At 40.0% G+C, this 15,098-nt stretch overlaps 1 protein-coding gene across 1 annotated transcript in view; it reads left to right on the forward strand.

Moving 5' to 3' along the window:
* The window catches only part of LOC149324035 (cell division cycle protein 20 homolog B-like), a 36,014-nt gene extending 24,760 nt beyond the window's left edge, over positions 1-11,254 (forward strand). The window contains exons 7-13 of the mRNA XM_089513253.1: positions 1,218-1,334; positions 2,481-2,677; positions 3,935-4,029; positions 7,149-7,377; positions 8,385-8,510; positions 9,958-10,075; positions 10,918-11,254. Of these exons, the coding sequence (XP_089369379.1) occupies positions 1,218-1,334; positions 2,481-2,677; positions 3,935-4,029; positions 7,149-7,377; positions 8,385-8,510; positions 9,958-10,075; positions 10,918-11,045 (1,010 nt within the window). The 3' untranslated portion in view covers positions 11,046-11,254. The remainder of the gene's footprint in view (positions 1-1,217; positions 1,335-2,480; positions 2,678-3,934; positions 4,030-7,148; positions 7,378-8,384; positions 8,511-9,957; positions 10,076-10,917) is intronic.
* The last annotated feature ends 3,844 nt before the right edge of the window (positions 11,255-15,098 follow it).

Below are 15,098 nucleotides of genomic sequence, written 5' to 3' on the forward strand. Positions count from 1 at the left end.
TAAATAAATAAATGTCCTCTGGAGGGAAAAGAAACAAAGCAGAAAAGGCAGCATTTTCACCATAAAAATATATTTTCCTTTTTAAAGAATTAAATGCATCCTGTGCAACATTTTGGAAGTAGGTTTGCAATTCCATTATGTTTCTTTTGAAGGGGAAAAGCCTCTTTTTCAGTGGCTATGCTGCTGCATTTCAGCTGTACACGTGGTTGTGGTTGCAGGTGACTCTTAAATGAGTAGTTGGCAGTAAGCTTGCAGGCCCTGTCTGACTTGCCACTGGCATAGACTGTGGCAAAGGAAGCATCCTTTGACAGTCTGAATTGAGGTTTATTCAGATGGTCTTTTTACATTTTTCTCTTCTTGCTCTTCACACACTGCAAGATTAATGTACAAATTCCTCTGACACAAGAAGTGGTAAAAGCTGCTAGCTTGAATGGATCATTTTCATGGAGGTCCACTTCTGGGTTAATGGACCAGTAAATTCACTCCGGGTTTCAGATAGAAATTTTAAAGGTGCTGTCACAGTATGATTGGTCCTATCTCCAAAATAGTTTTGGCACCTTGGGATATCTCCTTCAGACCAAAACCCAGAGTGGATTCATGGCCTCCACTAACATGGAAACCACCAGCCTTAACTGGGTTGTTAAAAGTTGTTACTCATTAATATAATCTAAACTTGATGCTTACAGTTGGTGATAGGGAAGCAACTGGGAGAGAGGGTTATTGCTTTTAAGACCTGTGTATGGAGAGATCAAATCCCTGCTCAGCCATGGAAACCTGTTTAGGCAAGTCACACTCTCTCAACCTTAGGGGAAGGCAATGACACACTTCCTCTGAACAAATCTTGCCAAGAAAACCCATGATAGGTTCACCTTAGAGTTGCCATAAGTCAGAAGCAACTTGAAGTCACATAGCAACAATAACTGCCCACTTCATTTCTAGGGAATGGGACAATCATTGGCTCAGGAGCTTAGAATACCTACTCTAAAGTAGACAGACAGATGTGGGGTTACATATGACCATGGGTGGTTTACATATGGGTGGTGGATGCTTTAATGTGACTGGGTGGGTGGTTTACATATGACTTTGAACTTGGTTGACTTTGTGTATGGGCTTCACTTGAACTTTGCTGTTGCTAATAGCCATCTTAAGAGAATATTAAGTTTGAGAAAAGTTACTATGGAGCTTTATCAAATGGTCCTATCCACTGATTCTCATAGGTTGCAAGGATGGCAGCAAGGGTGGACGTGATGTTCAAAACTTTTCAGCTCACACTGAAGCCTGTCCACTGGAGCCAGAAACTAGGTTTCATGTCACAGGCTTGCGTGATGACTATTGTAAGTTGTATGTGTTTTATTACCAAGGATGTTTTAGTCGTCGTTTAATGTTTCCTTAATGCCAATGTGCTTTTCCTTAAGCTGTAGAATATTTAATAAGCTGAGGTTCCTGTGTTTGGCAGACCTTGTTCACGATGCTCATGCTGGTGTTTGTGTAGGAATAAATCTAAACTCTGCTGTCTTTGGAGCCTTTTCAGCTCGTGAGACTGCTTTATACTAATTGTAAGAGCTGACATCACAGTGTTTGTACAGAATGTGAAAGTGGACATTATAATGCTCACGTCTTAAGGTGCAGCTAACATACATACATGAACTGGCATAGCCATGGACAGTGCACTGGAATAGTAAAACCTCTTCCTGATTTTGGATGATTTCCCCCTTCTCCAACAATCCTTTGCACCCCTTACAGTATTGCCCAGTTGGTCCTCCTACTCTTCAGAGAAGTTTTTTGGGAGACTATTGCAGAGAGGAGAAAGGGACAAACTTTTTCTTCTGCGACAGTCCTTCTCTCACTTACTTTTAAGATCCAAACTAATGTCTCACTTCTTAATATTACTGATGCTTTGGTTAAATCATGACACTTCGGTTCACAAGCTGCTCTTTTCACTTTTATTACCAATTACTTTATTATGATCTGTTTTGGATACTGTAAATGTTTAATATTGTTTATGTTGGATTTTTCTTGATTGGCAAAGTAGCTTGAGAATTTTGGTTTTACACTGAAGTACAGTCAGCCCACTGTATCCACTGAATTTTTATCCACCGATTCAAGCATTCATGGTTTGAAAATATTATTTAAAATATATAATTTCCAAAAAGCAAACCTCGATTTTGCCATTTTATATAAGGGACACCACTGTATAATAAAATTGTGGCTAATACAACATCTTATAGCAGAGTATTCAAGAAGTGTAACTTTCACAGTGCCCCAGTTAGAAAAAGTGGTTATATAAAGTAGATTCCTGGGCGTTCAGAAATATTTTGATTCTTTTTGACTTGATCAGGCCCAGAGAATGGTCTCAAGATGCAGCCTTTCTCTTCTGTTCTATTAATAATGCTATAAAGACACCACTTAAATTAAAAACTGTTTCTTGCAACTTTAGTTCAAATATTAATATTAAATAGATTTATTTTTCCCTTTTCCAGATCTAAACATATTGGATTGGAGCCAAGATAATCTTCTTGCTCTTGCTTTAGAATCTGTTGTACATATTTGGAATGGAGAAAGAAGTGAAAAACTTGAAAGCATAGATTTATACTCTGGATCCAAATATATTGCTTCTCTGGCGTGGATGAGAGAAAATTCTTACCTTGCACTTGGCACTAGTGATGGAGAAGTGCAGGTAGGGGTTTCTTACTCTCAGAGTCTCATTTTTAGACAAAATGAATATAGTGCCACTAATCTCTCCATATAGCAGTTACTAAATGAAATGAATCATATGTTTAGCAGAATGTATGGCCTTGACCCAGCTATAATTACATTACAGTTGTGTCTGGTTTGTTTATCTACTGCAGAAACAGGTACACTTTACCTGCCCTGATTTAAAATAATCTTTGAAAATTAATATAATAAACAAAAATAAGAACAATAGTTAAACATTACAGCTAAAACATACCCAAGGGGAATCAAAATGTTTAATCAAATGTCTTCTTAAATTAAAAAGTCAAGTTTCTACTTACCGCCAAAATAAATATGTCACGGAATATATTTGGATGTAAGAAAATGTTAGTACAGTCCTCTCTCTGTTCTCGCAGTTTTGAAAACTGTGTTCCTCACTTATGCGCGAAGGACGAATGGAGGGGGAAATAATGGGGCGCATGCCTGAGGTGCTCTCTTGCTTGCTCCTGCGGTCGCGCGCCTATATTCAAGCCAATGTGGCTTGAATATATGCAAAACTCTATTTTTGCAGGTGGATGGTTGTCCGGAATGGTTCCCCCATGAAAACAGAGGGTTGACTGTAATTTCCTTTGCATTAAACTCGATGCCATCACATTTCTGATTTCGATGTATGGTTGTGTCATGCTGTCTTGAAGGTCTGTCATTCATAGGGTTACCATAAGTCTTGATGGCAATTATCAAAGTGCATCAAAGATATCTTAACTGGAGACTGAATTCAATATAGTCTTTCTTGCTAGTTCGTGACATTTACCATTGTGATATTTTAGAGTGGAAATCCTAACTTAAATGAGGGTTTTAGTTAATGTTAGTAAGGGTGTGAACGTAAAAACTGCTGCTAATAGTTATTCAAAAGAAAACAGCAATAATAAACTACCATGGCCAGAATCATCTAGTAAGGAAGGTCAGTGGTTATGATGACTCTCAGATTCTCAGTGTTAGTAAAGCAAAACCACAAAAGCAATTTTTCAATTTCTGATAAATAATCTGGTATTAAAAGGATGGCATTTTGTATGAGCAGCATAGATTGATAAAGTGAAGTAGAATGATCATTTTAGCCTCCCCTCCACCCAAACTTGTATTTTATGCAGTATTTTATCTGAGCAAATAAATAAGGTGACATAAATAATCAACTTGAAATTAAGTTCACAAATGTGCAAATGAAGACATAATTATTTCATTTTTGGGGTATTTTTTGTGTCAGTTATGGGATGTTGAAACTCAAAAGAGGCTGAGAAACATATTTGGCTGTAGATCTGTCATTGGAGCCATGAGCTGGAATGGATACATACTTAGCAGGTGAGCAATGAAGCATATGCATGTGCTATGTTCTATAACTGACAGCGACTCGAGGCATGGGAAACTACATGAGCTTTTATTGGGAGAAATATAGAAGAACATGCATACTAGAGAGACTCACTCTTTCATGCAGCAGGCAGAGCTAACTGAATATAGACAACTGTCAGAGGGTAGGGGAGGTTGAGGGTTGAGCATTGGATAAGAGGCTCTACAAATCCTAAAGAAAAGGTGAAACCACAAGGCTTGAATATGCAGGTTTCAGAAAGCAGATGGGAACAAAGGAATAGTGACTCAGACTGAAGTCTGAGGGCAACAGTCATCAGATAAGTCTTGTTGAAGGGCAACTGTAGCAAAAAGCCTAAGTTTGGGGGCAAGGTCCTATTTTTGTAAAGCCTCTGGATAAGCGCAGCTGGGATCTGGGCTGTAGATGGGTATTGCACTCTCCCTGCTGTGGCTAAGTGCGATAACACCTGCTTTTAAATTTAAATGCGAATTTATCCCATCAGGGATAAGTCTCTTTAAAGTAAATATGATAGTCTCCTCTGTCAAATTGGAAGAACTGCAGAGTATGCAGTAACTAATGATGCAATATTGTAATTGTAATTTTAACCTTGCTGTGATCCCGCTTCGATCCATTGGGAGAGGCGGGAAGATAGAAATAAATATTATTATTATTATTATTATTATTATTATTATTATTCTACTTATTACTCCTGAGCTGCTAACCCTTAACCTCCATGAAAATAATGCTGGTTTTACATTAACTTGGAGGAGCATAACACATAAAATAGAGAGTCACAGAACAGTGACAATTTCCATTATTAAAAAGTGCTTCCTTGCCCACAACAATTGTTGTTAATAATGTGCGGTTGACTTTAAGTTTCCATATGTCTTTATCTGGGTTCATATTTGAATAACTAATACAGTGACTCAACATTATGTTTCAGTTCCTAATTTAGCCTTTGGTGTGTAAATTCAGATGCTATGGAAACTTACCATCTACAGATTTGTGTAAACTGAAAGTGACTTAACTTTGCTGGTTGAGGTGAAAACAATTTTCATAAGCCATCTATCTCTTTTCATTGCTACTGGAAGTATTGACTATTTCCCCAAGTCTTAGTCTTCTTGCTTTCGTACATTAAGTCCTCCCACCCACCCATCCTTCCCACCCATCCATACTGATCCTGAGTAGGAGAGAAAGGCATTGAGGTGAACAGAATGGCCTGTCTGAGTACACCAACAGCCATCCCTATTGAGAAAACATTGTGAACTGGCTTTTTGATAGGTATTTTTATTCATGGATATTATCACAGGCCCTTATCACTCCATGATGTTTTGCCAGTTTATTCCATTTGAAAACTGCTTCAGCTATTCTTGCAACAGTAGTTGATTGTTGATGCTGTGTATCACAACCTTTGCCACATTTGCACTGTAATGGCATGATTTACACAGTTTTTCATCTGCACTAATGTCATTATCACTACCCCTTTGCCCCAACTTGTGGCTCATGACTGGTTTGCTTCAATACTTGTTTTTAAAAAATAGCTGTAATAATGCTATTATGGCAGGATGCCATTATGGCACACCAATCATGCCCAAATTTATCACCATAAGAACTGCCATAGATAAAGAAAGACAACACACCATCCCCTGCTATTTTTGATGCCTTTCTCCTGTGAAAAATGCTTATCACACTAGTCAGTTCTTTCAGGTTGCCCTGTTCAAAATTCACTTGTACTCATTAAGCCACAATAACACTATTACAGCAAAGCATCATTATGCTGCATCCATCACTGTCCAGTACTTGCCCATGAAGAGAAACAGACCACACCACCCCCCTCACATTTTTGATATTGTTCTTTTGTGAAAAATACAATTTATCATGATAGTTGTTACACTAGTACAGTCGGCCCTTCTTATACACGGATTTTTTATACACGGATTTAAGCATCCACGGTTTGAAAATGTTCCAAAAAAGTATAAATTTACCTTGATTTTCCATTTTTTATAAGGGACACCATTGTGCTATGTTATTATATTTAATGGGACTTGAGCATACATGGATTTTGTTATACACGGGGGATCTTGGAACCAAACCCCAGCGTATAACAAGGGTCCACTGTACCTTAAAAAATTAAAATAATTTAAAAAAGGAAATGCTGTGATACAACACTGTGGTGTGTGGTACCACAGGAAAGCAGTGAAGAAATCTTAGGGAAACACTCCCTTGCAAGCTTAAATGGTTAACAGGTCAGGACTGCAGCTTTATTGCACCATAGTAGTAAACCGTTTATATGGGGGGGGGGGGATCTATAAAGCATTTCAAGAGTGTAGACTATAGAAAAGACATCTGTTCTCTTCAGAGAGTCTGAAGGTGACAGGGGTAGTTGTATTGACTATAAAAATGACAACAAACAGAATCCAAAATCCGTGTTGATACCTTTATGAGACCAACCAAAATGCACAGAAACCTGCTAAGCTTTCTAAAGCTTAGTAGGGACAGTCCTGATTATTATTATTATTATTATTATTATTATTATTATTATTATTAACCTTTATTTATAAAGCACTGTAAATTTACACAGCGATGTACATATAATCTTTTTAATTGGACGGTTCCCTGCCCTCAGGCTTACAATCTAAAAAGATCTCACATTTTCGTCTGCTTTCAAAATGTCCAAGTCTCTCACTTCCTGTCTTTGCCCTTGGCCTACATCAGTAGCTGCAAACTGAGTCTAAAGTGAAAAAGTAGTCTGTGTGCAATTAACCCAACCAAGGCAGGCAAGAGAGGAGGAGTGGAATCTTGCTTGAAGCTTATTCCTCAGTAAAGATGGTAAAATAGCAGGCAGGAAAAGGAAAGTGATGGTCTTATGCACTGGGATGTTGTACAGGAGGTGTATGTAGGCAAAAGATAAGATCACTCCATCTCCACATCATGAGTTGATGGAACAAAGGTGTTAAAACATAGGCAATAAAGTTTGGCTTCTCCATCTGAAGTTACAAAACACCCCACTTTCTGAGAACTGTGTTTGCTTCTATGAGGGCCCAGGTATTTACATATCTGGTATCAGGTATATAATTCATTCATATTAAATAGTGCTCTTTCCTGTTGTCCACAGTGGTTCAAGGCTAGGATACATTCACCATCATGACATTCGAGAAGCAAAGCATTACGTTGGGATGGTTCAGCAAAGTAAACAGAGTATTAGTAGCCTACAGTGGTCACCAGACACTAAACTGTTGGCATGCGGTTCTAATGATGGCCTACTGAATATTTGGTCCAATGATCTTGGTGTACCAGTGCAGTATACACCACTGACCACCATACTCCATTCCTCAGCTGTAAAGGTAAGATGAAGAGAGTTAATTTACAAATGTATGGCATATGTAGTTCAGTCAGATTTTATACCACTTTATACCACTTTTGTTGTGGTCAACTTGAAACTACCTGTTGTACAAAGAAAAAAATATAAATGTCTTAAACGCACCAAATACTGCCTGATCTTGGAAGCTAAAAAGGTTCAGCCCTGGTTAGTACAGGTCTCTTCCGGCAGGCCTTCCCAGACTAGGTTAGATCCATTAGACTTGCCTCCCCCCTGTGTTAACACCTCTATTGCTACCGATACCAAAATTGTTTGATACCATCACCCCCGTCCCCCCTCCTCTAGAGGAAGATTCATTTCTTCCGCTAATCTACCTGAAATTTTAACGTATTTCTATTGAATAGTTTTAATTTTTTTGATGTTTAATCTCTTTTTATGAGATTATTATTGTTTTTATGATTGGGGGGGAGGGTTGGGGTTTGGGGTTTATTAAATTGTATTTTTTATGATTTGATGTTTTATTTATACTGTTGGAATCCGCTTTGATTCCTTTGTGAAAAACCGGAATACAAATAATAATAATAATAGTAATAACTTGGATGGAATACTGCCAATGAAGACCAAGGCTATATTTCAGAGGAAGGAACTTGCAAAACCAATTCTGAGTATTCCTTGCCTAAGAAAATCCTATTAAATTCATGGAGTCACCATGACAGGAGGCTTGAAGGCACATACATATACATGCATGTGTTTATAAAAAAATTGTTCTTGCTTTTCCACTGAAAACAGCGCTCAAGTTGCCTAACAACATTACTGAAAACAAAGGAACAATAAAAGGATAATACAGTTCCCTAAAAAGGAACATAAAAAAACATTTAAACAATAAATAAATAAATATCATTTATTGACTATTTTCCTACTTACTCTGGAAATATTTCTTTTTGTAATAGCCAAACTGTTGCTGGGTGCATTTCCCCAGAAACACAACCATCATTTTAAAAATCATGATGCTATTGCTCTTTTTCTCATTAGGCAGTGAGGTGGTGTCCATGGCAAACTGGAGTAATTGCCACAGGAGGTGGAATGGAGGATAGATGTTTGCGCATCTGGAACATAAGCGACATGAAAAGTCTTGGAACTGTAAATTCAAAATCTCAGGTAAAGCCATAATATTTAAATTTTGCATACTCCTCTTCTTGTGAGGGCCTCTTATGTATCTGTCTCCATTTCCATAGTAGTTCAGGAAGAGCAATATTCCCCTCTGAAATAAATGAGTGATTGTGTTGGCGCTGGTGCTGTGTGTAATGGAGATTCATATGAGCATGACTCTGGAGATTTGGGTTCAAATCCCTATTTGAGCATAAAAACCCACTGGGTGATCACGGGCAAATCGCACTCTCTCAGCCTCAGAGGATGGCAATGGCAAACCCCCTGAGAAGAAACATGCCAAGAAAACCCTATGATAGGTTTGCCTTAGGGTTACCATAAATCAAAAATGATTTGGAGACTCAGAAACAAATGAGCAAATTGAATTGTTTACAAGCATTATACATCACTCTCATGGGACTTTGCTTTGTCACCTTCTCAGACTCCTGTGTCTGATTCTGGATCTTCTGGTTTGACTGCCCCTTCCTCTTTCAACTATCCTAGCTGGTAGCTTGCAAAGCTTTTTGCACTGCAAGATATACCCACAACTTTACCAGCCAGATTATTCTGGCTTGCTTGCCTTCCTTTTTTTCCTTTTAGTGAAATTTGGGAAGCTGTCATCCTGGTGCCACAGCTGAGTTGTAGTGGACCGAATCTCAACTTTCTCCCACTGCATCTTGATGTTTTATCAGTTGCTTAATGCTGTGCTTTTTCATTTATACGATGTGTGGGACTAGCACATTTCCCCCCAATGTGCCAAGGGCCAGTATTTGTGCCCATTCGCTACAACGGTTTCTTTATTTTCTGGAAATTCTCCAGGGCCCAGCAGATGATGGCTTGTGGGATAGAACTGGCTGATGGACCACTACTTTGAGTGGCACAGATTAATTCATGCAGCAATAGGTCATGGCAATTTGTCACACTGTTTTTAAAGATAACAAAACAGCAGCTAACTATACATATAAGAAGAAAAAAAGTTAAACAGCTTCAGAACTGGACAGTGTTGAGCAGAGACGCTGTGAGATGTGTGAGGCACTTAACCCTTTCCCTATCCAATGTTTCTAGACACCAGACTACATGGTCAGTGGATCCTCCCTATCTCAAAACACTCTAAATTTTACTCAACTGGGTGAGGATAGGCTAATGGGAAGCAACTGAAAGAGAGAACAAAAGATGTGAAAGGGTTAAGCACCCATCCATTCATGCTGTTTCTCCATTCAGATTGCTCCCTCCTTCAAATGGCTTTTCTTCTTTGGAAAACAAAATTGGGTCCAGATTATGTGTGCCATAAAGTGTACGTAGGCCCTCTGGCACTATTGATCTATTTTGTTGCTTGCAAGATATAAACAACTATAGCCAAAACTGTGCCAAGAATTGTATATGAAGATCTTAAAGTTGTTTTTTTAAAACCATGAAATATTTTCTACAAAAAATATTTTCAAATACAACAATATTCTAGATATGTTCCCTGCTATGGTTACCAAATACCAAAGAAATAGTGACGGGGCAAGGCCATCCTCAGAATAAGGTGAACATCTGGAGGTATCCTGCACTTTCAAATTCAGCAGAACTTTGTGGTAAGCTTGTTGATAACCACAGCCAGTGTGTCGGCTTACACTGTCGCTCAACATCGTCTTACATGAACAGCGAGCCTATTTTCAGTTTTATACACTATAATTTCAGGGAGGTTTTCTTGCATCCCTAATTTGATTCACATGTGGCCTGACTGATTCAGATTAAAATAAAATAAAAAATTATTTGACCACACCCTCCAACATTTCACAGATAAAACCAGGCCATATGTAGCCAAGCAATTTCAGAGTGTGGTGGAGATGACAAAAGTTATTAATGAGGAAGAACACAGAAGCTAGAAGAGGCTGCAGCACTTAGCTTTTGCCTGAGCCTGCAGGGAAAGGCAAGATTCCTTCCTTTCCATTTCTCTGCCCCTCTGCTGAGTTAATTGAGTGCAAACTACTTCTGTCTTTGAGCTCAGTTTGCAGCAACCGAAGTAAGCTGAGGACACAGGGGAAAGTGGGAGGAGGAGAAAGAAAATGGGACATTTTAAAAGCAGCTGAAAAAGTGGAACAACAGAGGATTAATTGGTTATGCAGTTGGAGGGTATGTTGGGCTGTAAACATTAATCTGTTGCACTGAAACAACCAAAGTCCTTCCTGCCAACAATAACCCCCTCCACCAAGAGCCACAGCTTAGTGGAGCTCATTTTCTGTCCCATCATTCTTCTCCACCATCACTAGAACAGTGGCCTTTTCATCCATTTCAGTTAAAACACTTTACCTGCCATAGCAGCATCCTCTGCAATCCTGACTTTGGTGAGGCACTAAAGCTCTTTTGCAGAAAAAATCTGAATATTCATGTTTAATTTTTTCCCCTCCCTACATCTTCCTTTTCCAAATGTTAGCTCACAAAGGAAGGGTTCTGCACATGGCGCTGAGCCCAGAAGGAAACAGGATCTTTACCGCTGCAGCTGATGAGACGGCTTATATGTGGAAGTATCAGATGAAAGCAAGCACAGTGTGCCTTCAGTAATAATACTGTTCCAGTTAACAACTATATACTCCCTCGGCTGGCTCTTCAATCAGTATGTAACCCAACACAGTGCAGAGGATAACAAGTGGATGGGGGAAAGAGAAGCTCCAATTTCCCATCAGAAACAGAGTACTGTACTTCCTTTCAGGTTACAATCTTTCAGCTTATCTCACAGAGATGTTGTAAGGGTGAAATGCCTTTCTGTGCTAATAAATATATAAATACACAAACAAACTAAGTAACTAAGTATGTTCTGGGGAAATAGGGACCAAGATCCAGCAGCAGAGAACATAGCTACAGTGACTAAGCTCTGTAGTCATAGATACATCTCCAGAAACCTACCTTTTTAGCAGTGCAGCCCCAGTAAGGACCAAAACACACTGCAGAAATAATCCAGTTTGAAACCACATTAACTGCCCTGGCTCAGTGCTAGGGAATCCTGAGAACTGTAGTTTGTGGAGGCACCAGAGCTCTCTGAGACAGAATCTGTCTGTCTGTATGTCTGTCTGTCTGTCTGTCTGTCTGTCTGTCTATCTATTTAATTTTTATGCCATCTTTCTCCCAAAAAGGGACCCAAGGTGGCTCGTAAGATAAAAACACTTTAAAAACAACTAAGGACAGCTGTTGTGGCTAATCATCAGATTTGGACTACTGCCAGGGTGTCTTGTCCAAGTTTAACCAGATGATTTTTGGACAGGTGACATAACACTTAACTGCCAGTGTGGCCAGTGTTAAAAGATTGTGAGTCTGTAGTCCAAAACATCTAGAGGGCAGTGTTAGCTGTTATATTACTGGGGCAATGACTCCACTGTGGGTTTTAATCGGCACTTTAAATAGTTTCAGCACCTTGGATAGCTCTGCCTTAACAGAAATAAGCAGAAATAAGCCAGAAAATGGCACCTTGGAGGAGGAGACAGAGGCGCGTGTGCATCTGTCTCCTCCCAGCCCTCTTCCCTTCCGGCTCCATGGAGCCCTTTCGCACGGAGCGAAGGCCGAGGAGAAGGGGGCTGGGACGTGTGCCCAGCCTCCTCTTCCTCCCGGCTTCCCTTCGCTCGCCGAGAAAGGGCGCCACGGAGCCCTTTCGCAGCGAGCGAAGGCCGAGGAGGAGGGGGCTGGGACGCGTGCCCAGCCTCCTCCTCCTCCCGGCTTCCCTTCGCTCACCGAGAAAGGGCTCCACAGAGCCCTTTCATGGTGAGCGAAGGAAGGGTGAGGGCCCTTTTGCCGGCCTCTGACGGCCCCAGAAGGGACCCTCAGGGGCCAGCAAACGCCGGGGGAGGAGCCAGAGGCTCCCTCCCTCTGAATAGGGGATGGAAGCTCCACCCCCTGGAGGGCAGAAGCCCCGCCCCGACACCCAGCCCACATCCTGGGGGTAGAAGCCCCGCTCCTGGCACGCGAACTGATAAAGGGGCGCCATCACTGTCCTAGGCTGTATCAATCTAGTATCTAGATCAGGGGAAGTAATATGGCCACTCCATTGTGCTTTGCTAAGACCTCATCTGTAATGCTGTGTCCATTTGTGAACACCACAATTCAAGAGGGATATTGACAAGCTGGAGCATGTCCAGAGGAGGGTGATCAAAATGGTGAAAGATCTGAACACCATGCCCTATGAGGAATGGCTTAAGGAGCTGTATGTTTAGCCTGGGGAAGATAAGGTTAAGAGGTCACACGATAACCATGTGCAAATATTTGAAGGAATGTCATATTGATGATGGAACAAACTTGTTTTCTGCTGCTCCAGAGGCTGGGACACAGAGCAATGGATTGAAGCTTCCAGAGAGTGGTGGAGTCTCCTTTGGAGGTTTTTAAACAGACACTGTGCAGCCATCTGTTAGTAGTGCTTTGAATGTGCTATTCCTGCATGGCAGGGGGCTGGACTGGATAGTCCTTGTGGCCTATTCCAGCTGTGTGGAGTTTATCGCACAGAGAGTGAATTCGTAGAATCCCATGCAGAAACAAGATTTTAAAATCCGGGTGTTGTTTGTCAGATGTGTTAGCGTGAAAGAGAAATAACGTGAAAATAATCTGAAGGGAAAGCTCCTTTGTACTTTTGGAATTTAGCGAACATAAAAAGGAGTTGGTTTTGATGATTTTGCATTTGGGTTATTTTCGTGTTATTTCTCTTTCAAGCACATGTGGGTTTTTTTTTTCAAATTTCTGTTTGAATTAACCTTGAATGTCATCTGTAAAACAAAAGCAAATGTGGGTTGTTTTCAGTTTAAATTTAGTTTCTGCACACGATTGATCCCGTGTGATGAACTCCTATGATTCTATATTAGTACTATATGCACTATTTGCATAGAATCATAGTGACTATATAATCTAATCCCTTGTGTGAGCAAGAGACTAATAAAGCACAGAAAAGACATTTTAATAGAAAACTGTCCAGCACCTTCTACAGTGTTCCACAAATGTTAGGAATTCACACACAAAGAAGGGACAGCAGAGAAAAGTGTAGAAAAAGTGTTTCATTTTGTTAATTTTATTGTGCTTCTAGAGACAGTATATTAAAATAATTCACATTTAGAGGTACTGTTACAGGGTCAATAACATGAGTCATTATCAGTTAAACTGTGGAAGTAACACTGTTATAATAAGGTACAAAATAACCACAGTTCCTTTAGTGCAAAAGCCTGTGTTTTCAAGATTACTCATACTACAAGTTTAATAGTTTTAATTACTGAAGCAAAATACACCCAAATGAGAAGGATGGGAACTTTTAGAGGAATCATAATTAGAATATTCATAAACACACACCAACAAATACTGAGAAAAGGACTGATATCCATGAGAATGTTAGTGGTCCCGCACCCCAAACTATAACTCTCTTGACAGTTGAAAAATCTGGTGTAGCTGAATGACAGAGAGACTGAACCGTGTTTCTTAAATGTTTGTACCCTATCACTGTCAGAAACTGATCTAAAAGGTTCAGTTAGATCAAAGGAGAAATAGCAGAGCTTTTAACATATAGTTGAAAGTGAACAGTTTTGCTTCCTATTTCCTTCATCCTATTCCAATCTCTTCTTGAATTGGGCAGGCTGTAAAAACAATAGCTTTTCACGCCTGAAACTTGTTTACCAGCAACAAAGTTTGGAAGGAGTCTGTGTACCCCAAGAAATGACCTCAAATCTCAATTCAGCATTACCTGTTTTAATCTTATAATCTCTTTCCAGCCTCACATCCATGAACATTTAATATAATGTCTACCATAGAAAAGAATATTATCCTCATTGGTTATAGTGGCACCCCATTCTGACCTCAGTAGAAGCAGGGACATGCTTGGCAGAATTTACATGGAGCTCCTGCCATGAGGAAGTGGCACAAAAAATAGGCCACCACTGCCACTTCCTTGCAGCCAGGAGCCCACTGCAAGAGCTTGCTTGGCATGCTGTCACTTCTGCTGTAATCAGAATGGGGGGTCCCTGCAGCCAATGAAAAAGAGGCAGAGCAATCTCTCTTCTTATTGATCATGTGTCTGAGTGCCCTGTTCTGACCTCAGTAGATGCAGTAATGCACCAGGCAAGTTCTCACAGGGAGATTGGCAGCACTGCTGGGAATGGCCCAGTGGGTTAATGTATCAGCCCGGCTGCCCATATGCACAACAATTTGGCCCAGTGCATATGGTTGTCCAGGGCTAGTCTGGGGCACAATGCTCCCAACTAGCCCCGGATTAAGTGGATATGTAGATGTACCTGAAGATGTATCTCAGTGTACCTTTCATGTCTATCATCAGACTTTGGGTTGATTCACACAAACGAGGGCATTTATAGTACCTGAGCTAACATTTTCTTTTAGTGATGGAGCACTCTGTTGTGTGAAATCATATGGAAGAGCCTTCACTAATTAAAGTAGGTACTAATGGCAGCAGATTTGTTTGCAAATCTGGTTGATAAAACACATTGTGGCCCTGAGGATTATGTAGTATTTTTTTCAAAACTTTTGATTCCTAAGTCCAGGTAACTTAACAATATTGATCTCTGTTAGGCATTCAGGCTTCTAGGCAGGTATCCTTTCCATAGCAGTTTATTTCCTAATTTTCATTTTAGTTTTTCT

The sequence above is a fragment of the Sceloporus occidentalis genome, unplaced genomic scaffold, assembly GCF_023333645.1.
Source record: "Sceloporus occidentalis isolate IW3139 unplaced genomic scaffold, rSceOcc1.0.p SCAF_1, whole genome shotgun sequence".
Classification (NCBI taxonomy): Eukaryota; Metazoa; Chordata; class Lepidosauria; order Squamata; family Phrynosomatidae; genus Sceloporus; species Sceloporus occidentalis.